The sequence below is a fragment of the Schistocerca piceifrons genome, chromosome 1, assembly GCF_021461385.2.
Source record: "Schistocerca piceifrons isolate TAMUIC-IGC-003096 chromosome 1, iqSchPice1.1, whole genome shotgun sequence".
Classification (NCBI taxonomy): Eukaryota; Metazoa; Arthropoda; class Insecta; order Orthoptera; family Acrididae; genus Schistocerca; species Schistocerca piceifrons.
In genome coordinates, this window is record NC_060138.1 from 1,033,738,637 (window position 1) to 1,033,765,972 (window position 27,336).

Here is a 27,336-nt window from a genome sequence, read left to right on the forward strand (position 1 = left end):
GCAATAGACAATATTGCAGTTAATACGGAGAACTATGTAGGTGCACAAGTCGTCCAGCATTGTCCATCAGTGGTCTGTGGTGGAGTTCTGAACTTTACTATTAGCAACAATGATACCCTGCAGCCACGTAACGTATGGGTAACCGCAGCCCTCGTCCGTGGACCTTAAGTGGATAAAGTCCCAGGGTTGGAAAGTTTTAACAGCCGTGACGTAATCGCATACCGAACATTTCACGTCGCAGAGGTCTACAATAGAGATATGGGTAAATCATATTGCCTGTCGAACATGCCGTTCGTTCTCAGGAAGTTTATCTGGGAAGCCCTTAGACATCCCCCACGGAAGTCCCAATTTCAAAATGCGGCAGTGCTCGTTTGAGGTCTCATTACTTTCATTTCATTTCTGCCTTTCGCATGTGGCAGTTCATATTGACACGACTGAAGCGCCACGCTCTACTATGAGGTAGCAGCTGTCAATCTGCACAGGTCGTATTACGTGAGGCGGCAGCTGGGTTTGTGCAGCAGTCAGACCGACGCCTGTCCAGAGGCGTCCGCCTGCACGCGGCGGCTGCCGCTTATTACGGCGTCGCAGCTAATTCGCTGGAGGCGACGGCGGTGGCGGCGACGGCGGCGGTGGCGTCGAGCCGTCTGAATTAATTTGGTCCGGCCAGCCGGAGCCATCGCGGACACCTGTCGCCGCCACCGCCACCGCCCCTGCCGCGGCCGCAGCCCGCAGACCACTGCCGCGCTGCGCTGCGCTGCCCATAGGCCGGCGCTACACGGGCTGTCGCGTCCGCTGGCGAGCGGTCCGCCGTTTGCCGACGTTCGGCCGCCGCTCTGCGCACCTGCGCTCCGCTGACACGCCGCAGACCCGGGGCGCGCCCCAGCTCGTGCTTTCGTTACGAAATATCCACTGCCATCGTTTTTTCCCTACGGCCTGTTATGTTCACGCTTCGGAGACCGTTGTCACGTACAGCGCCCTACTTTCACAAACGAATGTCCACCGTAGCTTTTTTTTCCCCTCCGGTCTGTTACGTTCACGCTTCTGTCTTTCCCACAGCTATCAGAAGAAATTTCAGTAAAAGGGCCAAATACACGGACAAAATTAAGTTTTGTACCACCTGCCAACATATCACGACTTTGATTCAGACACACCAGGGCGTTAACCTTATCGAACAATGAAACATACAGCTTTACTGAAATTAATGGTCTAAAATTTACGCGCACCGAGTATGACAGATTTTTCTCATCTTTGTATAACTTCCCGTAGAGAGCTGTTCATCAGAGAATGGAACGCAAAATAGGGAAGAATGGGGGAAACATCAACTTCAATAATCAGCGTCTGCATATGTAGTTATTCCTAGGTATGCACGTGTTAATATTAAATATATATAAAACTAATATAGAATCGATGACTTATGTAGCTCAATGGGTGCATGAAGAAATTAAACAGACGTTCAAAAGAAATGATTTGCTTTGCAAAGATATCTCTTACATTTGATGTTAGGAAAATTTACATTTGAAAACTCGGCAAATCTCATAAACCAGATTAACGATGTTCATATCCCAGCGAATGATAGATTCTTTTCCTTAGATATCACTAACATTTACATGAATATCCATATAGTGACAACTATATCCGTAATCAAAATGAATTAATCCAAAATTAGTAAAAGATTAGTTAACTGAAATTGATTAATAATGTAAAATTTATATATATATATATATATATATATATATATATATATATATATATATATATATATAAAGTTTACATTATTAATCAATTTATATATATATATATATATATATATATGTATATATATATATATATATATATACATATGAATGAAAATATTACAACAAAGAGCTAGTGTAATAATCGTTATTCGCTATAAAGAAGAATTTCTGATACATGTGCATTCTAATGCCGTCTACATAAATTGTGCCACGCTATGTGCATGGTCATTTAGTCGTGGACAAATTTGGAAACAACTGTAGTATAAGTAAAAACTGTTGTGGGAAACCCAACGTCAAAATATAAAATATTACGTGCCTTAGGTGAACGTACATCTCGCTCCAAAACAATTACAGTTCCAGACACGCACGAAAATTTCTGATCAAATAAATTTTTCTCATCGGATATTACCTGCTGTATCAGTGTTGACAGCTAAAGGCACATTGGCAGCAGCACTGTCAAATAGGAAATTTGGGGGTGATATGCCTGTTGTGAAGTAACAAGACTGTTACGCCACACTGAAGTAGCCGAAAGAAAGGCACGCGTACACACACGCCGACGGGCGTGAATTCTGGAACAGGATAACTATTGAATGGTAGCAAGAAAAGTACGTAGCTGCTTTATACTTAACTTTATTAGTTGATGACTACAGCGTTCTTCTTGAGACATTTATACTATAATTCTCAAACTATGTAAGGCTAATGGCGCCTTGCTAGGTCGTAGCCATGGACTTAGCAGAAGGCTATTCTGTCTCTCGGCAAATGAGAGGAAGGCTTCGTCCGTATTGTCGCTAGCAATGTCGTCGTACAACTGGGGCGAGTGCTCGTCCGTATCTCGAGACCTGCCTTGTGGTGGCGCTAGGTCTGCGATCACACAGTGGCGACACGCGGGTCCGACATGTACTAAATGGACCGCGGCCGATTTAAGCTACCACCTAGCAAGTATGGTGTCTGGCGGTGACACCACAATGCCAATCAAGATCAAGCAAGGAAAACTGCTCATAAATCGAGAAGACCACATGCAGAGATGGATACAACTTTTTGATAAGGTTCTGAACCGTGAAACTATAGATGACAATGTTACTTAACTGAGTGTGGACGGAGAATGACTCCCACAAATATGCCAATTAACGAAGAACCTCCATCCAAAGAATAAATCGCTAAAGCACTCCCGCAAATAAAAAATGGAGAAACTCCGGGCTTGGACAACATCAGTCTAGAGTTACTTAAAGTAGATTCCTCTGTAACAGCAGAAATTTCACATCCACTCCCGACAGCCATGTGGAGAAATGAAAAAGTACTGAATATTGGAACAGAGGATTGCTCATTGAGCTGTCATGAAAGGAGACCTATCGGTTTGTGATAACTGGAAAGGCTTCACCCTGTCAGTCCCAAGCAAGATCCTCTCACGAATAATCCAAAATTGGATAAAAGTATATGTAGATAAGATAGTGCAAAAAAACAAGGTCGCTCTTCATAAGCCACGAGAAGGTAGATTACTGGACATCCTAGAAGAAATAGAGGTATACATTCACAGGGCGAAACACCATGACAACGTCCCTGAAGAACAGATAGATAAACAACTTGGTAATAATAGCTGAACATTCATATGAATACCAGTCACCGCTTTATATACTGTTTCTAGACTATGAAAAAGACCCTCGACAATGTAATTCGAACAAAAATATGGAGCCCACTGCAAACTTTTGCAATTCCCAAGAAAATAATTGCACTTGTCAACTGCATGTATGAAAACTACACGTGCCGGGTTCACCATCAAGGCCAGCTTTCAGATCCAATAGCGGTGTTACGCAAGGCTGCATGCTCCCGTCAATACCATTTGACATAGTACTCAATCTTGAAATGACACAGGCAATAGATAAAGTAAGACGAATAAAATCGAGCAATGGAACACATCTAGAAGGCCTAGATTTTGCAGATGATCTTCGCCTTCCATCCCACAGCCTCAACGACATGAAAGAGAAACTAGGAGACCTGAAATCTGGGCGAAGAACGTCAGTTTGAAAACTGATGCCCAAAAAACAAAAGACGAGCTTAAATTTGGGAACCAGGTAATGGAAACGGTGGAGAAACTTTTCTACCTTGGAAGTATGATTACACCATATAGTGGTGCAACAGAGGACATTAACGGACGCATTAACAAAGCCAAAGGCGCTTTGGCAACTCTCTGTTCTATCTGGAGATCGAAGGATATAACATTGAGGATCAAATAGCGGATATTTGAAAGTAAAGTAAAATCTGTGCTTCTATATGGACGTGAAACGTGGACAGTGACAAAGGAGCTAACCCATAAACTGCAGACAATCAACAACAGATATCTGAGAAACATCTTGGGGATACGGTGGCCAGATGTCATCTCTGACGAAACACTCTGGGAAACAACCAGTCAGAAAGTCAGAAACATGATTGAGCTGCAAATAAGAAGCAGGAAGTGGAGATGGTTAGGACCTACACTTAGGAGACCGAACGAACATTTGGCGAAGGAGGGACGACGGAGACGAGGCAAGCCGAGAATGACGTGGAGACGATCAGTTGAAGGAGAAGGTTAACAGCAAGGACTATGACGGGAAGAAGTGAAAACACTAGCAGAAGACAGAACAGATTGCGATCCTTTGTTGCAGCCCTATACTCCAAATAAGGATTTAAGGGAATTAATAAAAAACAAAATAGTCGTCATCCATTTCTGTACGAGATTTATTTATTATTTTCCTAAATGATCATATAAAGGACTGTTGCCACCTGGTGATACCCCTAAACACTATATATAGTACGTTTGACTACTGCCTGGTAGGATGCCATCAGTTGTCAACACGGATACAGTAGGTAATATTCTATGAGCCAAATGTATTTGGTCAGAAACTATTTTACGTGTTTGGCACAGTCACGGTCTTATTGTACATAATGTATAAAGTTACACTGGAGCATCTTCTTCTGTGTACACCTCAGGTACGTTATACTTTATATTTTCGACGTTGGATTTTTCACAAATGTTTTTACTTACGTTACAGTTTTTTTCAAATATGTCTATGACTAAATCACCGAGCACTATGTAGAATGACACAGTGGTCTGTGTATGTGGGTGGCATGTAATACGTAATTTCTTCTTTATAACGAATAACGATTATTTTGTGTGTGTGTGTGTGTGTGTGTGTGTGTGTGTGTGTGTGTGTGTGTGTGTGTGTGTGCGTCGAAATCATTCTCCTTCTGACAATCAGTGGCCACTTATGTGAAGACAAAGAACTAACAATCGGGAAACTTCCAAAACAGAGTTTAGAATCACTAGATCACGCTGGAAACAAAGTTTTTGGACTTCGCGATGACCTGACTAAAAAGAATATCCTGTTGCTGTTCTGTAGGTGACACACTTGTCCTCTTCGATGGCACTCATGAGAATCTAGTTATTGTTACCATCAGTATATATTATATAAGAATATTATTTTCAGCATAGAGTATGAGGATAAAGGATATAACAATTTTTTGGACCTGAAGGTCAAATAAGAAAGTCATACTCATTCAATGTATTCCGAAAACCTTCTACATCTGCTTGCATTATTCACAATAGTTCTTACCATCCACAGTCCCATAAAGAAGCATATTTTGGCTTAGCTAACACAGATATATTCTTTAAGTGGGAATCATATCAGTACTGATTTACATGCACTGCAAAAGATAGCATCTAACAATGGCTTTGACCCAACACTATTTATGAGATTATACGCAAGAGTAAAGAAGGCACAAACTGAGACTTAAGATAAAGTTGCATAAAAAGTAGTGTACGAAAGAAAGAAATATGGGTCTAGTTTTATCTCGTTGCGTCACATTTCCGGTAAGATAAGATTTACGTTTTGTAAAATGAGGCTGCAAATTGGATGCATGTATAACACTAGGCTCACACATTATACACAGTGTAAATGAGAGTCAGGCTTATGACATGTCATGAGTATATAACCTATGTAGTGACGTAAGTTTTATATTGCGCAAATTGATAGGAAATTCAAAACGAGGATTAGAGAATGTATTAACGTCAACGAATCCAATCCCACAGTATTCAGTGCTAATTTAAAAGAGTACATCATTATAAACATCACCATTCCAAGGCACTAGAAAGTAGATCACTGGATATCCTAAAAGTAATAGAGGTATTCACAGGACGAAACAGCATGACGACGTCCCTAAAGAACAGGCAGAGTAACGAAATGAAATGTGCGTACAGAACTTAAGTGTTTTAATCTAATAGGCTTTTTTGTCTTGTCTCCTGTATGTAAAAATTACAAAATCTGACAAGATAAGCTGGTTCAACACTAGATACAGGTCTGGTGCAAGCGACGGTTCAATCCCGTCTCCGGCCATCCTGATTTAGGTTTTCCGTGATTTCCCTAAATCGCTTCAGGCAAATGCCGGGATGGCTCCTTTGAAAGGGCACGGCCGATTTCCTTCCCTGTCCTTCCCTCACCCGAGCTTGCGCTCCGTCTCTAATGACCTCATTGTCGACGGGACGTTAAACACTAATTTCCTCCTCCTCTGGTGCAAGCTGGAGAAATCTGGCCTGACGATTCATATTTCATTTAGTTAGTACGGGATCGCATTTTTAGATTGGTGTATCGAATTATTAGGCATTTTTTGGTTGATACTGGGTAGGCTCGTATTACTCATGTAGAGGCACATGTTTTGAGCGTAATTTCACCCTGGCTCTGACCGCAGGGAGAAGGTCGGAATTGGCAGTCCTCATGGTCGACTTGGAATAAGAGCTGCAGGGAGGGCAGTTTATGGCTCTGAAAAGAGAACGCTGTGCGTTTGCTGCCTAAAGCCGCCGCCCCGACGTGAGACCGGTGGAAAAGGGCGTCTTGCGACGAACTTGTGGTCGCTAAGATTGCGGAGGCGAGACGATGCTCGAAGCATAAGACCGCAGGGACAGCATCTTACGAGCAACGCGACCAGCCTTTTTTATCACAAGGGCTGCACGCGGAATGCTGCCGCAGGTGCAGCCTAACGGTCGCAGATGTTCTCATGCCAGACACAAGAGGTTTTGCCGCCAAAAGACACAGAAATGTATCTGATTGACTGTATTGCACACTTTTCACAATTTCTTCTAGACTTCCTACCAAACTCAGTATGAGCTGAAGGCCATGGATATTAGCTTCATGATGCATGGAGTGAGAGGTATGCCGTTTGTAAAGAGGGCGGTGACTGTAAGGAGAGTTCAAGCTAACGAAGCGAGTTTTACTCGAAAGCGGGATTTTCGCTGCGGGGGACGCTCTGGCGGCTGTCGGTACTCCACACTTCGTCGGACAGCGTTTCGAGACCTTGTTGGCAAGTCGTCAGTGAACAGTCTCATCATTATATTCGAAAGGGTTGATTTCGCCTCTAGGAATGGCATCATTCGTTTCTGTGTGAGTAAAGATACGAATTTGTGCTTCTTATGGAGACTGAAGCTTCACGAAGAGCTTCTTTACGAGCACTAGAGTCAAGTCTCTGCTGATGGCTTATAGCAAGCACAATTCTTGATTCATGTCCATTAAAATCAGACGTGCACGTGTGTTCCCTCGTCTATTATTCCGTCTCCAGCTACGTCCCCTATCGTGCGCCAATGCCATTTGAAGAACGTCCACGTTAGTATCAGTGTGACTCTAGTGTGTGTGTGTTTCTGACACAGGCACGACGTGTAGCTGACGAAACTTGACTCTAGTGTGTGTGTTTCTGGCACAGGCACGACGTGTTGCTGACGAAACTTCATAGATTTGAATATTAGCCAGGAAGATCTAAATATGCCTTGTGTTAAAAATTGTGGTACTGGGACTGAAATATAAAGACACGTTAAAACTGTTTTAAATATCAATACTGTAGCTATTGTCTCGCGACGAATATGTCGACTACAACGAATATAAACATAAAGCTATAACAGCCAATGTCTTTTTTAATAAAATATATGGAGGGTGTGGACCTACATATAAACAAGATTTATTACATTTGCCTTGTATTGCTATTGGCGCTTATAAATAATTGCTAAGTCTTCGCTGGTTTTCTGTTTTCGTTTCCTGTGAGATGTGATACGGACTGACTGTACTGACCATGAATTTGCAAAGATGTCTTTTCGTAACTGTGCAAAGTACAGTTCAACCAGTGCAAAATGTATTGATGTGGAAGAAAATGCTGCGTTAGGAACGCGAGACTATGAGTGTAATGCGGGACCAGAACAGTTAGAAAATATACGTGTGACAGTGATGGAATCGGGGAACAGGGTACATATGCTTGTTCTGAAAGGAATCTGTAGCTGTTTATTGAGATTCTGAGCTTCCCAGCGCTTGCACTAATTTGTAGTTGGGATGTCCAAAAGTCGTTCCGCAAACATCTGATAGATTTTAGCATTGCGTGTACAGTCCCTCAACCACGAATGCAGTCACCACAGATATGCAGATAGGGGTGCAGGACATGCCAGTCAGTGAGTTTGACAGCCATTATTCTAGAATGGGGTGTCTCAGTAGCCTAGTTCCCAGTATAGGAGAGATAAAGAACCAGAATGAAAATTTAAGGGGAGAGACTGACAACGAGAATGAAAATTTGGGTGGAGGTGTAAAGAAATAGAATGAAAATTAAGACAATTTAAGGGGAGAGATTAAGAAGCAGAACGAATATGTGAGCGAAAGAACAACTGCATTCGCGTCAACATGAAGCTTTTCTGAACGAATCGCTGGAAAGCTCATGTGTAAGATCGATGAAATATGGGACAGTTTTGATGAAAGGTTGCAACCTTGCTACTCTCTTTTAGAATCTGGACTCTAATAAAAATGGCAAGGTACTGTTAATCAGAACACAGGGATAAATTTTGATCTAAATGACAATAGATTTATACATTTTTAACATCGCAAGACAAAAAATGACTAATGAACCGTCACGCAAACATTTTCATCTGACAAACGCTTTCACTAACATGGGGTCTATGTGGACAAAGTGATCAGCTGGGGATTGGCACACGACACTAACCAGAACACTAATCGCTCTATCTGACTTCATACCCGTGAAATCGGGCTATGGTACAAAAACTACGCCACCATCAAGCATCTATAGTATTAAAAAAAGGGAAATATGGTTCGAAAGAACAGGGTGCTGAGAAACATATATTGGAGCCCTACACCATAGCAGCGAATACTTTACCCTCCTGCTGGTCAAGGCGACACACCACGATGCGTTCGGCGACTGATGTCATGGACGGCTGCAATCTGTTATTAATGGCGCGCCCCCGAAAAATGCTAGTACGCGGTCTCGGGTTCGGTTGATTCGGAACGCAGGTACTTTCCTATGAGCCTCGAAACCCCGGTGGATTCCAGTGTGCAGGTGGGCCCGTTTGCTGGACAGCCAAACCAATTTGATTCCGTCCCACGACTATGCGTGACAGAATATGTCATATGTTTAGACGGTCGACTCAAGACAAATAAGTACACCCACCTATCACTGAGCCTAAGGAAATCGTAAATTCTATGAGCGACAACAGTTTTTCACTATCTGAACAGTGACGGAGTGAAGGTTTTGATGGTGTTGTGGGGTAGTGTATTCATTGTGTTGGGGGTTCATTGGAGGCTGACTGATTATAATTGTGTGACATATTGCAGGCACATGATGTTTGTGATCGAGAGCACAATAAATTCTTTATGAAATTTATCCCATTTCTTCAGAGTGTAAGGCCAAAGTAGGGAAGAAGACACATGAGACGCTGGAACAAGATATAGTCGAATGACAAGCTGCGACATTGTCTCGAATAAAACAGTGACCCGTATATACAATAAGTTTTCTTTAATTTACGTCTATGGTCACAAACGTTTTGTTAACAAATCACCGGTTTCGGTCTATAATGGCCATCATCAGATCTGTTTCATAAAAACAAACTCCTAATGTGCTGACGATGCCACTATGGGTGCAGTACATTAGGACTTAGTTTTTATAAAACAGATCTGATGATGGTCATTATAGACTGAAACTGGTAATCTGTTAACAAAATGTTTGTGACCAGAGAAGTAAATTAAAGGACACTTATAATCGAATGAGCTGTGAGCTCTTAAAATAGTCTCCTCGTAGTGTTGCCGAAAAGATATAATGCAGATTGGATTAGTTTAGAACGACAGTTAAATCAGTACAATAATTGTACCAGAGACAGGTAGACCCGAAAGCGTGGGAGAGATGTTACAAAATTTTTATGCTCTGCATATGCTATAACCTATTTGACTTGTGTAGCAGCTACTGGCAAACAATGCTACACCCCACATGTCAACTGCATGTTTTGATATATGTTGCCAGTTTAAGTGACTTCCTTAAGCACTAAATGTAGCTTCTGTTAACTTTATATGGGGACTTAAAACGCTCCTTCCTGATGAACTCACAATGTGAGTGATACTCTACGTCGATGACATTTTAATAGCACAGAAATCATGGGCAGATCACAATGATTTCTTACCTTGATTATTGGACTTTTTGGATATTTGTAAATGTCATAGATTGGGAGACAGAAAATCACTTTCCTTGATTATATTATTTTAGTAGACGGAATTCAGCGCAGTCCCAATAAAATGAAAGCAATTAAGCACTACATTAACACCACCACTGAGAAGCAACTTATAGAGTGCTAATGTTGTTCTCTCACTTCTTAGAATGGGTAAATTTATATAAAGACCCATTAACTTTAAGGTTGTGTCAGTCCCACAATTGTGTGCCTTGACAAGATGAAAATGAGACATCGAACTCGGACCAAAAAGCAAAAGATGAATTTGATAATAATAAGAATGCCCTAGTTAAAGTACCAATCTTGGCATCCCCAGACCAAAGGAAGAATTTTTGTGTCATGATGGATAGTTTAAGGAAAGGTGTTGGGGTTGTTTAATTTCAAGAAACAAAAGAAAATCAACCTTCCTTGTAGAAAATGATATGCACTGCTAGCTGAATCCTCTCTAGACGTGAGCATCATTACTCAGTCATCAAATTGGAGGCATTTGATATTATCTGGGTGTTTGCAAAATGCAGGTACTTCTTATTTGGTCAAACAATAAAGGTGTTTCTTGACTATCTTTCTTTGCAGTTTCTTATGGTCACAAAATTAACATATGGTCTAGTGGTTCATTGGGTGCTCTACCTACAAAAGTAAAAGTTTGTAATCCCAAATAAGTGGCTATAGTGGAAGAATGCATTGCCACATATGTCGAGTGAGTAGCTACATTGTGTTGAAAGGAACTGATAATGTCTTGGTTTACTCTATCTAAGGAATATCACTTTTGAGAATTATTTTCCCCCTCCACTTGAACAAATTCCATATTAGCAGGACAAGAATCCCACACTGAAGGGGATTAAATATGAGTGGAATAACGGGTGTAATGCAGCACTGCACCAGAACCATTTTGTGAAAGACAAGCAATTATTTAAGTGCAGAGATTCTGCTGGCTCTCGATTGTTGCTAGTTATTACAGATGTGTAACTGCACAAATAAATATAGGTACATCAATTTCATTTACTTGCACTTTGGGACTCATAAGTGCTTTAATCATTTACATGAAGCATGTTACATTAGCAACATGCTAATGAGGATATGTGAGGTTGAGGCAGTGTGTATGTCATGTCAGGAGGCAAAGCCACCTGCTGTTTGTTACACTTCTCCAGTTTATCAAGCAATTCCTGCAAAGGTGCATGATTTAGTTTCAGTCAATTTATTTGGGCTGATCACACACACACAATCAGATTTCTGTTCTCTATTTGTAGTCACTGAACTGACATCAACATTTGTTTCTATTGCAACAATGCAAAAGGCCAGAGGGAAGACAGTTGCTATGGTGCTATGCTGCATTTCCTATGAGAGGTCAGGCCAGTAAAGAGAGTAATTTCAGACAATGGTCCACACTACAGATCGCCACTCTGATTGCAAATGAAATTAAGACAAAGCATCAAGCTGATCTTCATTTCACTGTATCACCTCTCCTCTAATCCAGGGGCAAGGGTTCTGAAGGAATTGGGTGTATGTATGCTGGTACAGTAAACACATCTCAAATCATTTCAGAATATTTTACATGAATTGCAAAACGAATCAGCCCTATACCATCAGTCTTAATTTTACAGAAAAATGAGCTTCAGAACACCACCAAAGAGACCATTCCTTGGCTGAAGGAGAGCTAATTACATCAGTCAGTGAGGAGCAGAACTCAGAAGAAATCTATTGGCAAGCCACATTGCACGGCTAAATTTGAAATGAGGAGCACAACTAAGAAGAAATCCAAACGTGTTAGGAAATTGCCTTTCATGTCAGACAAAAGGTACTTGTGCATTCATACAGGTCATATTGCCCTATGAAAAAGTTTTTCAGAGTCTTTGATGGCCAATATTTGGAATCTCGGATTACCCACACCAACAACATCGAAGTGGAAATGATACACAAGTGTAAATCGCGAGGAATACATTACGTAGTGAATGTGACGCTCTTGCTTGAGTGTTGTGGTGAAATATTCTAAGTACGAGTGATCCTATTGTTGACTTTTTTCCTTCCATGTTGGTGACCAAATTAAGGGACATGGTCATAATCTGGAAAGTACCATTAGCGCACTGGTTTTAAGGAGAGTTCTGTTTCTTTTTATGAGGTAACTATTGTTCTATCTCATTTGCATGTTGAGGAACTGTATGAAGGGCGTAATCTGCACAGTATTTTTTTTGTATTGTTAGAAATAACGATTTCGTAACTAATAGTGTATTTTTACTCTTTTTTGACTATCAATAATGTTTTGTGGAATCATCCGCAGATTTGGAATCAAAAGGATACGAGGGAGAATCCTGAGAGGACATGAAGATTATGTACGAGTATTTTGATTACAGAGGTTTTTTTGTTGTGTTACAATGTGCAGTGTTACATTGAAATGATGTGTATCAGAATACTTCTTTGTACAATGAATGCCGAACTGTTAGCGCATAATTTACCTTGCAGTTTGAAGCAATCAGATTGGATAATTCTCAGTATACGGTGCAGATATATATAGATATGTTTGAAATGAGTGGCAGATGAATAATTCTGTGTTGTATTATAATATTTGTGATTTATCTGTTCATGATCCTGTTCACATACTTTTTCTGTTTTCTCCAAGATACATTTTGTGTTATTTTGATAACTGGCGGCCAGATTTGGCAAAGGTGAAACAGGTGCAAATGACGCATTATTGTAATCCAGAATCGTAATATTATTGTGGAATCTGAAGCAGTTACTCAGTGTTTCTTGACTAATTGATTTATATCAAATATTGACATACCATTCTGTAAAGAATGTTCTAAGAGTAAGTATGCAGTTTACAAGTGATAATCAATAAGAACTTTTTTTGTTTAAAAGGTCTAACATGTATTTCTGTACAGTTTGTACATCGTGAAGTTCTGTTACAAGTCGTTTATCTGAGTTATTCGTTTATGAGAATATAGAACGAACTAATGCATTTTTTCAACATATCAAGAAATATTTTGTGCATTACAACCAATTCCAGACTATTCAGGACGAATGAGTGACAACTGAGAGATGTTTCGCATGATGGATGGTGTGTAGACTCACCAGGTTTTGAAAGTGGGTACGATCAGTTGCCAGTTGCTGTGAAGTAGACAGTCATTGTATAATTGAGGTATTTCATAGTAAACTTAATACCTGGAATATTACATTGTAACAAATAAGCCCTCGGTCACAAATATTAAGTCAAAATTGACCTGGTTTCGACGCTACTATGAGCGTTGTCTTCAGAATTAGACTAACTGTACTAACATATTCGGTATATAGTACATTAATAAAATTAAAGTTTGTACTGACTCGAAAAGATGCAGTACTTACAAGTCACATATTACAAAAGATCTAAGCCGGAAAGGCGACGTCATGAACACTTGTGAGATGGCGAGCCGCTAAGGGCTGCTCGTACTGTGAACAAGGGTTGCAACAAGACTGAGGTGCCCACCTTAGAAAGTGTGGGCAAGTAGACATGGTGTTGCTACGAGCGCCATCTAGTAGCCGCACAAACAACTAGGCTACTGTACATTCAAAATTAGATACATGAAATTGTTATGCAGCTGATTCAGGCATAACGTAAGCATTAATAATAACTGGATGAAGTTACATATTTATCTGCTTTAAATAGAGATACATTTTGCAACGTAAAAACGTTAGTTATGACATACAAGAAAACAGCAAAGATGTGACAGGAAAACAACATTTCGGTAAACTGCATGAGAAAATCTGAATCAAAGATCAAGCAATGGCTTTATACAGTCAAAAAAGTTTTTATTTCGCAAATGCAGCTGTTCGTTGAGAATGAGGCCATCATGACGAGTGAGATGTTTGAAAATCTCCAATTCCTCTAAGACATCTAACCTACGCCCCTTCTTTTCGGTATGCAGAATATTGTTATCGCCTATGGCTTTAGGCACGTGTCCAGTAATTAAGAGATGATCGCCAAAGGATGAATTTAGGGGACTGGTGCCTTCTTTCTCAAAAGATGTTCTTTACATCTGATGGTGAAAGCACGTCCGGTTTGCCCTATATAACAGGAGGAGCAGGTATCGCAGATGATCTAATAAACGCCAGAACTTTCTGTAGGGGAGCGAATGGATTTCAAATTATGAATGAAGTTTCTCTTTAGGTTATTATTAATGGAGAAGGCAACATTGCAGTTGTATTTGTTGCGAAGCATGCGCTGAATCTGATAGGAAATGGGTCCTATGAAAGGAATAGAAAAACGTTTTTTTGGGTTAATTTCAGTGCATGAGGTGTTGTGCGTGGTAGTTCTTGCAGCTTTCTTTTTTAGGATATCGTCCACTATGTTAGGCGTATATTCATTATTGACTGCTATGGTTTTAAGTAAATTAATCTCCTCATTAACCTTTTCTATTGAAAGTGGTATGGAGGTGGCTCGTTGGACGGCAGAGTGAGAAAGGCCATTTTTTGAGACTGTGGATGAAAAGAGGAAGCAGGCACGATTCGGTCAGTATACGTTTCTTTTCGAAAAACATTGAAAGTAATGTTATTGTCTTCTATTGTAAGCGTCAAGTCTAAATAATTTAATTGTCGGTTATCGTTTTCGATTTCAATAGTGAAAGAAATTTTTTTCATGGAGGTCGTTAAACAATTTAAATATATGATCAATTCTATCGGCGGGTCCGTTATAGATAACTAGAATATCATCAACGTATCTTGTGTAAGAAAGGATACCTAGTGAATCGGCTGAGACACGGTTAAACAGCTTTTTTTCCAAGGAATTGATAAAGATGTCGGCGAGGATGGCGACTAAAGGGTTGCCTATAGCGAGCCCATCAGACTGCTGGTACAGTTGTCCGTTGAATTCAAAGTAGTTGTACTTGACAACGACATTAATAAGATTCATAAACTCAGTAATCTGTTCATATGATAGATCTTTTTTAAATTGACGTAAGTTTTCTTCCACAATGATGAGCGTCTCATGTACCGGGACATTGGTATAAAGATTTTTAATATCTAAGGAAAAAAGCTTGGTGTCTGAACTGCATACTAAGTTTTTAATATTTTGGACCAAAACGTGGCTGTTAGGAACGGAGTCATTATTTTCGAAAACGAAGGATTTTTTCAAAGTTTCGTGTAGAAATCAGGCCAAATCGTGATATGCGCTATTCATGCTATTGGAGATTGGACGTATTGGATGATTAGGTTTATGAATTTTGAACTGGGACCAACGTTTAGGGGGCTGAGGGCTCATATTGATGAGTAGTTTCTTTGGGAAAGGGTTTATAAGAAATTTTGCATTGTTAATGACTGACCTTACTTCTTTCTGTAATTTAGGAGTCGGATCATCATGCAGTTCCGACATGTTGTTTTCACTGAAGAAATTTTCAGTTTTAGAAATATACTCAGAACTATAAGCAATGACTCGACAACAACCTCTATCGGATTTAGTTATTAAAGCATTTGCTGTTTTAAGTTTATTATTAATGGAAGTTACTAAAATTCTGTCGTTATGCGTAGCATTAGACAAAGTAGCTGCATTTTTCTCTAGCATGCAGATTACTTCATACGCAATTCTGGCTTGAGAAGCATTATGTATCTTATTATAATCGAGACCGATTTTTAAATCAACAAGCATATTTTCTCTCACATTTCTGTCTGACAGATTAGGCCTGACATTGTATTTTAGTCCTTTTCCCAACAAGACTTTTTCGTTCTCAGTAAAGACGATGTTGGTTTTATTTAAAATTCTTTCATGAAAGACGACTGCTTTTTTGAAATGTATTCTGAGGGCATTATTCGTTAGAAAGCAGACAAAAAAGATTGCTGAGCTTCTTCTCGTGTTTCTGCATTATACCTGTTTTACAAATTTCTAGACGTTCATTAATTTGCGTGCACATATCGTCAATATTAAAATTATAGTTAACACGATAAGTGTTTGTGATATTTAAGTACAAATGGTATGCTTCTTCGTTAAGAGGGTCTTTTTTAGCGTACAGCTCTTTTATCCTATTAAAAATAATGTTCTTAATGATAGGTCTAAAGGACATTGGATTTTTCTTACATACAGAAAAATTGATGTAGGCTTTTGTATAAGTCGAGACAAGTCCCCTTTTTCCACACTGCTTGTTAAAATAGATAGCCATACTTGTATTTAAAATTTTCTTTTTTAATTCTTTATTTTTAGAAGCAGCCTTAGATAACTGGGCAGGTAAGAAACGTAAAACTTTGAACATAGCTGCTAAGGTTCAGTGATCGTGTCAGAATTATATTGTAACAAATAAGCCCTCGGTCACAACTATTAAGTCAAAATTGACCTTGTTTCGACGCTACTATGAGCGTCGTTTTCAGAATTACACTAACTGTACTAAAATATTCGGTATATAGAACATTAATAAAATTAAAGTTTGTACTGACTCGAAAAGATGCAGTACTTATAAGTCACATATTACAAAAGATCTAAGCTGGAAAGGCGACGTCATGAACACTTGTGAGATGGCGAGCCGCTAAGGGCTGCTCGTACTGTGAACACTTTAGAAAGTGTGGGCAAGTAAACATGGTGTTGCTACGAGCGCCATCTAGTAGCCGCACAAACAACTAGGCTACTGTACGTTCAAAATTAGACACATGAAATTGTGATGCAGCTGATTCAGGCATAACGTAAGCATTAATAATAACAGGATGAAGTTACATATTTATCTGCTTTAAATAGAGATACATTTTGCAACGTAAAAACGTTAGTTATGACATACAAGGAAACAGCAAAGATGTGACAGGAAAACAACATTTCGGTAAACTGCATGAGAAAATCTGAATCAAAGATCAAGCAATGGCTTTATACAGTCAAAAAAGTTTTTATTTCGCAAATGCAGCTGTTCGTTGAGAATGAGGCCATCATGACGAGTGAGATGTTTGAAAATCTCCAATTCCTCTAAGACATCTAACCTACGCCCCTTCTTTTCGGTATGCAGAATATTGTTATCGCCTATGGCTTTAGGCACGTGTCCAGTAATTAAGAGATGATCGCCAAAGGATGAATTTAGGGGACTGGTGCCGTTCTCTCTCAAAAGATGTTCTTTATATCTGATGGTGAAAGCACGTCCGGTTTGCCCTATATAACAGGAGGAGCAGGTATCGCAGATGATCTAATAAACGCCAGAACTTTCTGTAGGGGAGCGAATGGATTTCAAATTATGAATGAAGTTTCTCTTTCGATTATTATTAATGGAGAAGGCAACATTTCAGTTGTATTTGTTGCGAAGGATGCGCTGAATCTGATAGGAAATGGGTCCTATGGAAGGAATAGAAAAACGTTTTTTTGGGTTAATTTCAGTGCATGAGGTGTTTGACTAAATTGTTACAATATAATTCTGACACGGTCACTTAACCTTAGCAGCTATGTTCAAAGTTTTACGTGGGATATGTTTGGTGATGGATATGGTGCACCATGGCCGATTCCCATACCGCATTCTAAGACGTGTCTGGCATGCCTATAAAGATGCTATTTTAAGTCCTTAGAGTAATCTTAAGCGTTGTAATGGTATAAGTCTTGTCGGAACTAAGGGTTCTCTGATGGTAGAGCACACGTTTCTGTAACTTCATTCAGCTGATGCACTGAGACACATAAGTTTCCAAAGCACACAAAAAAGATCTGAGAAACATAGATGTTTGTGAAAATCAAAACTATAGACAGTCCACCCGTCGCACAGGTCTAAATTGCTTTTAACTAAGTCTCAACAACCTATAAAAACAATGTACCCACTTTATATTACAAAATATTAATTAATATTTAAGATTATATATATTACTAAGGTTGATTTACAAATTCCCTTATATTAGCTAGAGACAACAGTGTATTCTGACAGTTGCAAAACTTGTATTGATGTAAAACAAGAATCACAACATTAAGAATAGATACTAAGTTCACCACACACACTCTTATGACCTATTCCAAGACCTTGTAATCATCATTCATATATGTGAGCTTGAGGTTCAAATAAAACTGAAGATATGCCTCCGCTTACAAAGTGTTACTACCATGTGCATGATATGGGCATTACATTATATTGTCAACCATATATAACATCTGATCAATGTGTAGCAATAAAATTATACTTTGTGCTGAAAGTGTTAATGTTCTGAACACTGTCTCTCCACAAAGTTAAAAAAAAGGGAGCAAAAAAATCACCTTTTTTCAAAGTTCAGTTGCACGAGTAAGATGAAAATGATAATGTGTTCATTAAAGTTAACACTACTTATGTATATATATTCTGTAAACTGACTCGTGTAAACAAATGATTGCGATTTCTATGGGGGATGGAAAACTTTTAGTAACGTTACTCCACCATACCTGTAAATGTTCAAGTCAATTTATGGCTAATGTTCTTGGTTCATGTGGTATTGATATAGTTTTATAATTTTACCAATTTAGAGCACCTTTGTGCCAGTGCCTTTGTTTTAGTAACTTATCACATGACCTGAGGTTCGTAGATGAATTGACAATTTTATGTGTAACATTTTGTCTGTATTACTGGGGCATTAAGGCACTTACAAGTAGAGACTGTTAGGATGGTTATGTATCTCGCCTGTGCCACCTGTAATTTATATTACGTTACCTTATTAAATGCAAGAGTAAAAATTACGAAACCAACCTTTCCATGGCACCATGCAACCGCCACATCCTTATCTAAGTTGCCTGAGTTCAATATTTACGTTACCTTTGCACGCCAGAAATGTTTCACTTAGCAATCGCAGCTAGCATCAATTTCTAAGTTATCCGTATAATAACTGAGTATAAGAATCGTTTCACCAAAATAAAGTTTGAGAAAAGAGTTGGCAGCTTGTTGTTGATGAAATGATATCTTACAATTGATGCCCATACCTAAAAGTCTCGCAACCTTCCATTCTCGCATGGAAATTATGTGTCAGACCCCTGACAACCTATTTGTCGATAATATCTCACTATAAAATTTTCGCCCCTTTGTTTGGTTCTTTCCTAAATCAGTGAAACCTCGGGAAGAGCTTGTAGCTATTTTTTCTCGCTCCCTCATTCTCTCTTTTATGTGAATGAAAAATAGAGTTTTCTGCTATTCTCTGAACCACAGTTTTTAATTAATTTTTTTGTTCCTCGTTTGATACATCTAACGAAAGTGTAATGGTACTGTATATAATCATACATGCCTGATTTTAAAGGACTTTTGTTGCCATTGTGGTGGCGAAGACTGCAGTACCAAGCAGTATAATAAAGAAATAATAGAACGACAGCCGGCAGTCAATTGAGGTGGCCGCTCCTACGGAACAAACGTGTGAAGTTGCCCAGTGCTCAGGCGAGAATGAGTTTCTGCGCCTGTGCCATGTTATTGTGAACCCACAGCAGTTTCCGTCTGATGGAACGGTTTTATGTACTGCAAGTAAGCTCACATAAGGATGAATTTTTATTCAGTTTATGCCAAACGTATTGAAATAATGTAGCATCAGTTTGGAGGTGTATGGTCAAGGTGTTCTTTGTATAACACATTCCATTTTTGTTAGTGTAATATTCTTTTGCAGCAGTTAAACTGGGAACTACAAGTAAATTTATAAGGTCTGGTGCAAAGGAGAAAAAAACTTTCATTGCAGCGCACATACTTTCTCTATAAGTATGCCACTACACACTGCCTAGTTATGGTGGTTATCGCTGAAACAACCAGTTTTCGGTTATATCGCTTTTTTCACGTCAGTTTAGCGGGACTGTTAAAACACTCAAAATAACCGGTTTCTGAAATAACCAATTTTAGATTTTTTACTCCTATTACTTTCTATAACAAACATAGAAATCAAACAAAAATTGAAAAATTTTGACTCTGTTTCAAGATACACAGAGTGAAAATATTAAATACAGTAGACAAATAAAGGAAAACTTAATCTGTCCACGATTCGCTGCTTTTCTCGAGAAGTGATAAGTGGATGACTAGTAAAAAAGGAAAAAAATTCAGTATTTTCCTATTGATTCTAAATTATTTAAAGTGATGTTGTAATCGAGGGTAATACTACTATTAGGACATCACCAATATTCAGTGCTAAAGAGTGAAAACTGAGGTTGAAAACTCTATTTTTTGTGTTAAGTTGTTCGTTTTCAACAAGGGCTAAAAGCGGATGAAGGCATTTCGGTTACACACAGACAGTAGATCAGCAGATTTCTGTTTTGTTGTAGACTATGAATGAACTGTGAAGTTTTAAGTTTTCTCCTTATACGAGTATTATGTAGCAAGTTCGTTGTGATTTCTTCCGTTTTTAATCTTTTAAAGCAAATGGAGCATTGTACTTCACTGCTACGTCGCTTTGTAAAAATATTTCCAGTCTAAAGAGATGAAGCCCTTTTGTGACACATGGGTGTCCGGCGACGACAACGAGAAACTATGTTATAGATCAGATGGGGAGCATTAGATTTGGTCTTCTTCTTGCACACTGCACGTACACACATACCCTAAGCCGCGACACACGGCAACGGGTGCATTACTGTCTCAGCAATGCTGGACCAAATCTTATGCTCCATTTTTGTTGCTCGTTACCGTCGACATTGCTATTAAAACAGCACTGATACCGTTCCCCATTTGCTATCATGACACAATATTTCAAAGAATGGAAATTTTAGAAATAAGAACTACTCATTCTTTAAAAAAGTTTGTTTAAAAACGAAAAATTTTAGCACTGTTGCTATGACTAATTGATATTTCGTTTTTTAACCTACTGTTAGTAAAAAATAAAAACACCTGCTGTAATCGAGAGCAAACAAGTATCGAAAAGTGTCAGGTATTCGGAACGAAAATACCGGTATCGGTTTTAACCGGTCGGTTTTTCCCATCCGTACCGGCACTGCCCAGAACTGCGGAACGAACAGCACGTGTCGCCGACTATCGATCGATCGGTCGACTTATGCGGGTGCACGCCGCCTCTCGTTACGCAGGAAGTAATGCGGGGCACGCTCCCAGCGCTAATTGAAGCAGCACTGACGCTCCCGGCCGCTGCCGCCCCCTCGCAGCGAGGTTCCCGAACCCGGGGATCGAACACGGTCCCGCGGAACGAGGCGCGCAGTGCGTAGGCGGGGCGGGCAGTGAAAGTGCAGGAAGAGGCCCTCCCTCGAGGAGGGGCGGCGGGCTCCGCCAATGGCGCACCTGCCGGCCGTGCATGCGCGCCCTGCGCCCTCGCTGCACGGGACAGTCGCAGGGCTGCCGCGCCCGCGGGAACACCTGCCCCTGCCGGCGGCTCCGCTGCAACCCGGCACACGCCAGGGCACGCCGCTTCTACCTGTCGCGGCTGTACGGTGACTGACAAACAGTCACACTGACTAAGCTGCTCCTACATTGGGGGATGATCTGTGCTGATGATAGACTTTATCACAAATTATGGCAAAATTACCTTTCCTTACATACGTCAATGACCTTACACTTACCATTCAACAAGTGAAATTGGTACTTATTGCAGTGTTATATAAATCCCATTAGAGAGAAAGCAACACAAGACTTAGTAAAGGATATTTTCCAAAGAATTAATAAGTGGTTCTCTGAAAATAAACTTCCTTAAATTTTGGAAAAAACAGATTACTTTGAGTTCTGTACAGCAAATAGCCATACCAACAACTGATGTAGCATATGAGCAGGAGTCAGTAAGTAGAGTAGAATGCTCCAAATTTTTTGGATGTACAACTGATGAAAACTCTAACTGCAAGAAGCATATTACTGAGCTTCTTTTGCTCTTAGTACAACTGATGATCTTCGAAACAAACATATCAACCTCCGGATAAATTTTGCAATTTCCACTCAGTAATGACGAAAGGAATAATTGTCTGAGACAACTCATGATCATAATTTAGAAAGAAAATATTGATTGCAAAAAAGTGATCAGGAAGAATACTACATGGTATCGATCAACGGATGTCATGTAGGCATCTCTTCAAGCAGCTAAGTGTTTTAACTTTAGCGTCATAGTACATATTTTCGATAATGAAATTCGTCACAAATAATCCATCACACAGTTTGAGAAGATCGCTGATGCACATACCTACAACACCAGAGAGATAAATCATCCATTATTAAAGCTGTCAGTAACTTAGAGATGTTGCAGTATGCAGCAATACAAATTTTGGATCATTTGCTCAATAACGTAAAATGTCTGATAGGCTGCGAATTAAGGTTTAAGTCTAATATAAAATCATTTCTCCTGGACACCTCACTCTACTCCACTGACGAGTTTCTACTTAAAAGCTGGTGGCCAGAACAAAAACATTGTTGTTGCATCAGTAGGTATAAAATGTTAAATTGTTCATTAATGTTGACACTAACCACGTATCTATCTCCTATAAACTGGCTCGTTCCATATCATTTCGAAAGACAAACCGTTCAAATTATGTTTGAGGCATGTAACTAACTAACGAATCCTGGGACAGTAATCACTATGTTGAAGATACATTTGCCATTATGGCATGAAGCAATTGCAAATGGAGAGAATAAAGTGTCTTACTCAGTCTCACTTGACATGAAAATGTATTAGCGTCCGGTTTCGGATGGAAAGGATTGATTATCAAGTTTCTTGTTACTGACATTAACATACGTGCTATATGGGAAATCTACTTAGATGTGTTCGTTTTCTCAACGCTCGAAGGTGGGGCTGACTTGGATGGTATACAAAACACCACTCTGTAGCAACGAGCATTTGTACTAATAAAAACAATCATACTTGTATTAATGAATTATACCGTCACTCACTGGTTGAACAATAGCATTTTTAGATAAATAAAGGAACTTTAACCCTTTGAGTCTCTCCAATATGAAAACAAATACGATATTAAAATTGTTACCAAAATACCCTGATTATCGCAGAAAGCAATGAATAGAACAAGAAGTTGTCAAAAAATAAACAATCAGTTGTTTGATGGAAGTGGTTCGACTTACAAATCACTAGGACATACAGATTTTAACCACTCATTATTTCATGTGACATTTTGAAAGAAAATTCGCACTTTTTCTAGACACAATCTAGCCTCTGGAAACTTCCATCAGTTCATAATGCCTAAAACAAATTATAGTCCTACGTAACAAGCATAAGAGAGCACACAATGTAATAAATTTTGTATCGAAGCTACATAAAGACCCAATTGTTTCGCTTTTAAACTATTCTAAAATCAAATTTACCTTAAAATAAACTTTAGATCACTTGCTTTCACTAACAATGATCTCCTCCACATGATCACTAAGAACAGAAAGAAAAATACAGCACGTCGCCGTCTCCTACATTCACGCAGCACCCTCTCCTTGAAAGCTATCAGTGATTGCTAGAATTCACCACATTCGTAGAAGTACCTCAGTGTTCTACTAGATATATCTCTCTTCCAACAGCGTCAGTGGTTTCATGTTAAAGGCACTGTTAATTTTAAAAAATATTAATAAAATGCTCGGTGTTATTTGACATTGTCAAATCGTGAGGTATACGATCTGTTATGTTAAAATATGTAGATCAAAAATCCTAGGTCAGAATCGTAAGTATGATAGAATGGAAGTTTAAATATAAAATGTATTACGCTACTGTTTATTTCTGTTCTGCAATTTTCTGTAGTTTAGATCTGAAGATGAATCTTCAGTTACCTAGAAATAGTTATCAAATGAAGGAAATCTTCACCTAGGATTTTTTTATCCACTTATTTTAATGAAGTGGTGGTCGTAGGCAGAAGTCTTTGTTACTCAAAGGGATAAAAGTGCAGAAATGTATAAAAGATTTAGAAAGTCTTTGCAGATATGTTACTGATGATTCAACGTTGATGGTCTTTTATAAAGTTTACTCAGAGAACTGATGATTCACTTGCTCTAAAAGAGGAAGGACCTGCGCTGGGGAGTTGAGTGATGTTAGTGGTGTCAGGTGTCATTTGCCGATGCAGCATGAAGACTGATATTTACGAATGAGAGCAATAAGAGATGGGGGGGGGGGGGGGGAGAAGGGTGAGAGGTGCACTGCACTGAGGTGGGAAAAATCATAGGATACCTTATCATAATATTGTGTCGAAGCTGCTTTCAAGCCATATAATGCAGCAGCTCGAAGTGGCATGGACTCAACAAGTCTTCGGAAGTCCCCGGCAGAAATATTGAGCGATGCTGCCTCTATGGCCGTCCAAAATAATTGCGAAAGTGTTGCCAGTGCAGGATTTTGCGCATGTACTAACCTCTCGATTACGTGCCATAAATGTTGGATGGTATTTATGTCGAGTGGTCTGAGTGGCTAAATCATTCGCTTAAACTGACCTGGATATTCTTTAAACCAATGGCGAACAATTGTTAGGCGGTGTCATGGCCTATTGCCGCCCACAAAAATTTCCTCATTGTCCGGGAATATGAAGTTGTTTGCAAATGGTCTCCAAGTAGTCGCACATAACAATTTCCAGTTGATGATCGGTTCAGTCGGGCCAGGCGATCCAGTTCTCTCCATGTAAACACAGCTCACACCATTATGAAGCCACCACCAGTTTTCACAGTGCCTTGTTGATAATTTGAGCACCGGCCGGTGTGGCCGTGCGGTTCTAGGCGCTTCAGTCTGGAACCGCGTGACCACTACGGTCGCAGGTTCGAATCCTACCTCGGGCATGGATGTGTATGATGTCCTTAGGTTAGTCAGATTTAAGTAGTTCTAAGTTATAGGGGACTGATGACCACAGATGTTAGGTCCCATAGTGCTCAGATCCATTTGAACTATTTGACAACTTGAGACCATGTCTTCGTGGGGTCTGCGCCACACACTGAAATTTCGACTCATCTGACCAGGCTACGGATTTTCAGTCGTTTAGGTTCCAATCGATATAGTCTCGAGCCCAGGAGTTAGCAAAGACACTCGTGTCGATCCTCAGCCGCCACAGCTCACTAACGCCAAATTTCGCCGCACTGTACTGAAGGATAAGTTAGTCGTACGTCCCCCATTTATTTCTGCGGTAATTTCACGCAGTGTTGCATGTCTGTAGCACTGACAGCTCCATGCAAACACCACTGCTCTCGATCGTTAAGTGAAGGACGTCGACCACTGCATTGCCGGTTGTGTGAGGCAATGCCTGAAATTTTGTATTCACAGCACACTCCTGACACTGTGAATCACAGAACAATGAATTTCCCAACTATTTCCAAAACAGAATGTCCGATGCGTCTAGCTCCAACTACCATTCTCGGCTCATTGTCTGTCAATTCCGGTCGTGTGGCCATAATCATGTCGGAAACCTTTATCACATGAATCACCTGAGTACAAATGAGAACTCCGCCAATGCTCTGCACTGAGCCGTGCCTTCTTTCGTGAGGGGGTACGCGTGATCCTATTGGCACCACTTAAGCATGCGTTCCATCGACTGTGACGCTTGTCGTATCATCTTTGCTGGTTTAAGAGCTTCCTCCGCGGCTGTGCGGTCATTCTGGTGATTGCAGCGAGTAACACCGTTGACCGTTAGGCTATGGGGACCACGTTTTCTTGTAGCGTTGACCGTCGCTACCGGCGAGTTTAGTGGGCAAGGAGCGGCTCTCTTCGCGTGCAACCTGGTTGCGATATGCATCAGTCAGTTGTGGTGTCCCAAATACGCCGAGATATATTGAGCAATTTGTTAGCAGCCAGGAGCCGCAGGTATTATCATGTGTATACCTGGAGTACTGAAGCTATTGGCCTCCTTGACATTTGTTTGAAATTATCTATGAAGACTATTTAGTACGTTCTCTGTTTAAAGACTGTTAATTCTGCCCGGTGTGAGCTCGCCAAGAATCCAGTTTTTTATGCCTTTCGGTGACCGCTTTGGGGCTGTGCGACTCAATCCGAAGGTTCCTACATGCGCCAGGCAAGTATTTTACAATGTTAATCTTGAAATCATTGTTTGTTATTACTGAATATTTGATACTGCTGACTGTAATTTCTGTTTATTGTAGATCTCACGGAGCGGTCCTTCCAGGGGCGACTTCTTGGATTTGGCCTGTAACTAAAGTTGTGTGTGCTCAACCTTCGGGTTATAGGTGTACAATTTAACCGGCCATCTGCCATTTGTTGCGCATCCCAATTACAGTGTTTATTAGCTCCTAAGACACCCCAGTAAAGGTACAGCTTGATCTCTCAAATCTTGTTTGAATTATTATGTAATTATTCTCTTAAATGACCTTGTACACTGCTTCTTGTTATTGCTTGGTCCGCCTGCTTAGCTGGGTGGTAACGTGCTCGCCTCCCATCCACGTGGGACCGGGTTCGATTCCCGGCCGGGTTGGAGATTTTTCTCCGCTCGGGGACTGAGTGTTGTGTTGTCCTCGTCATCATTTCATCCTTATCAACGGCGTGCAAGTCGCCCAATGTGGCGTCGAATGAAATAAGACGTGCACTTAGCGGCCGAACTTCCCCGAATAGCCCGCATCTCATGGTCGTGCGGTAGCGTTCTCGCTTCCCACGCCCGGGTTCGATTCCCGGCGGGGTCAGGGATTTTCTCTGCCTCGTGATGGCTGGGTGTTGTGTGCTGTCCTTAGGTTAGTTAGATTTAAGTAGTTCTAAGTTCTAGGGGACTTATGACCACAGCAGTTGAGTCCCATAGTGCTCAGCGCCATCTTCCCCGAATAGAGGCCTCCCGGCCTACCATGCCATTCGCTCATTTCCATTTTCTTTGTTATTGCTGGGAAAGTTAACTTACAATTTTATAAGCTTGCCGTATCCATACTGAAGTTTTAATAGTTGATCATAGTATGAAGGCTTTCACGACCGGATGACATATCTTCTGGTAAACCTTCCGGGATGTAAGGTCGTGGTCCATGAAACTCTTCAGCTCCTAACGTTTCGTCCAGAGCTGCGCTGGACATCTTCAGAGGGGTGTTTCTCCTCCGGTGAGTCTTGCCGGCAAGAGGAGCTGAAGAGTTTCATGGACCACGACCTTACATCCCGGAAGGTTTACCAGAAGATATTTTAATAGTTGAATCTTTAATTGCTCGTTTAACCATTACCGTGTGTGTTAATTTTTATCAAACATGTTTGCTGTTTGTTGTTTAGTATATTTTGACAGCCTTGCATCGGCAGCGGTTGACGCATTCCTGTTCTGCTGGTCCGGGGCACGGACGCATTTACCTGCTGTTTCGGCAGCTTTCCCGTCAT

The 27,336-nt window shown here is 40.3% G+C and overlaps 1 protein-coding gene across 1 annotated transcript; it reads right to left on the reverse strand.

The window, feature by feature from the left end:
- Window positions 1-649: 649 nt before the first annotated feature.
- Window positions 650-27,336, reverse strand: LOC124777379 (transcriptional regulatory protein AlgP-like). The gene is made up of 3 exons (XM_047252772.1): window positions 27,310-27,336; window positions 21,211-21,504; window positions 650-889 (listed from the first exon to the last, which is right to left on the reverse strand). Exons 1-3 carry the CDS (start codon window positions 27,334-27,336, stop codon window positions 650-652), a joined length of 561 nt encoding a protein of 186 aa, XP_047108728.1.

Coding starts and splice junctions, on each gene's coding strand:
- LOC124777379 (XM_047252772.1), bottom strand. CDS start 27,336: ATGACGGGAAAGCTGCCGAAACAGCAG. Junction 21,505..27,309: donor GAAAGCTGCCGAAACAGCAG/GTAAATGCGTCC, acceptor CAGCCGCGACAG/GTAGAAGCGGCGTGCCCTGG. Junction 890..21,210: donor GGGCGGCAGCGGCCGGGAGC/GTCAGTGCTGCT, acceptor TCGTAACGAAAG/CACGAGCTGGGGCGCGCCCC.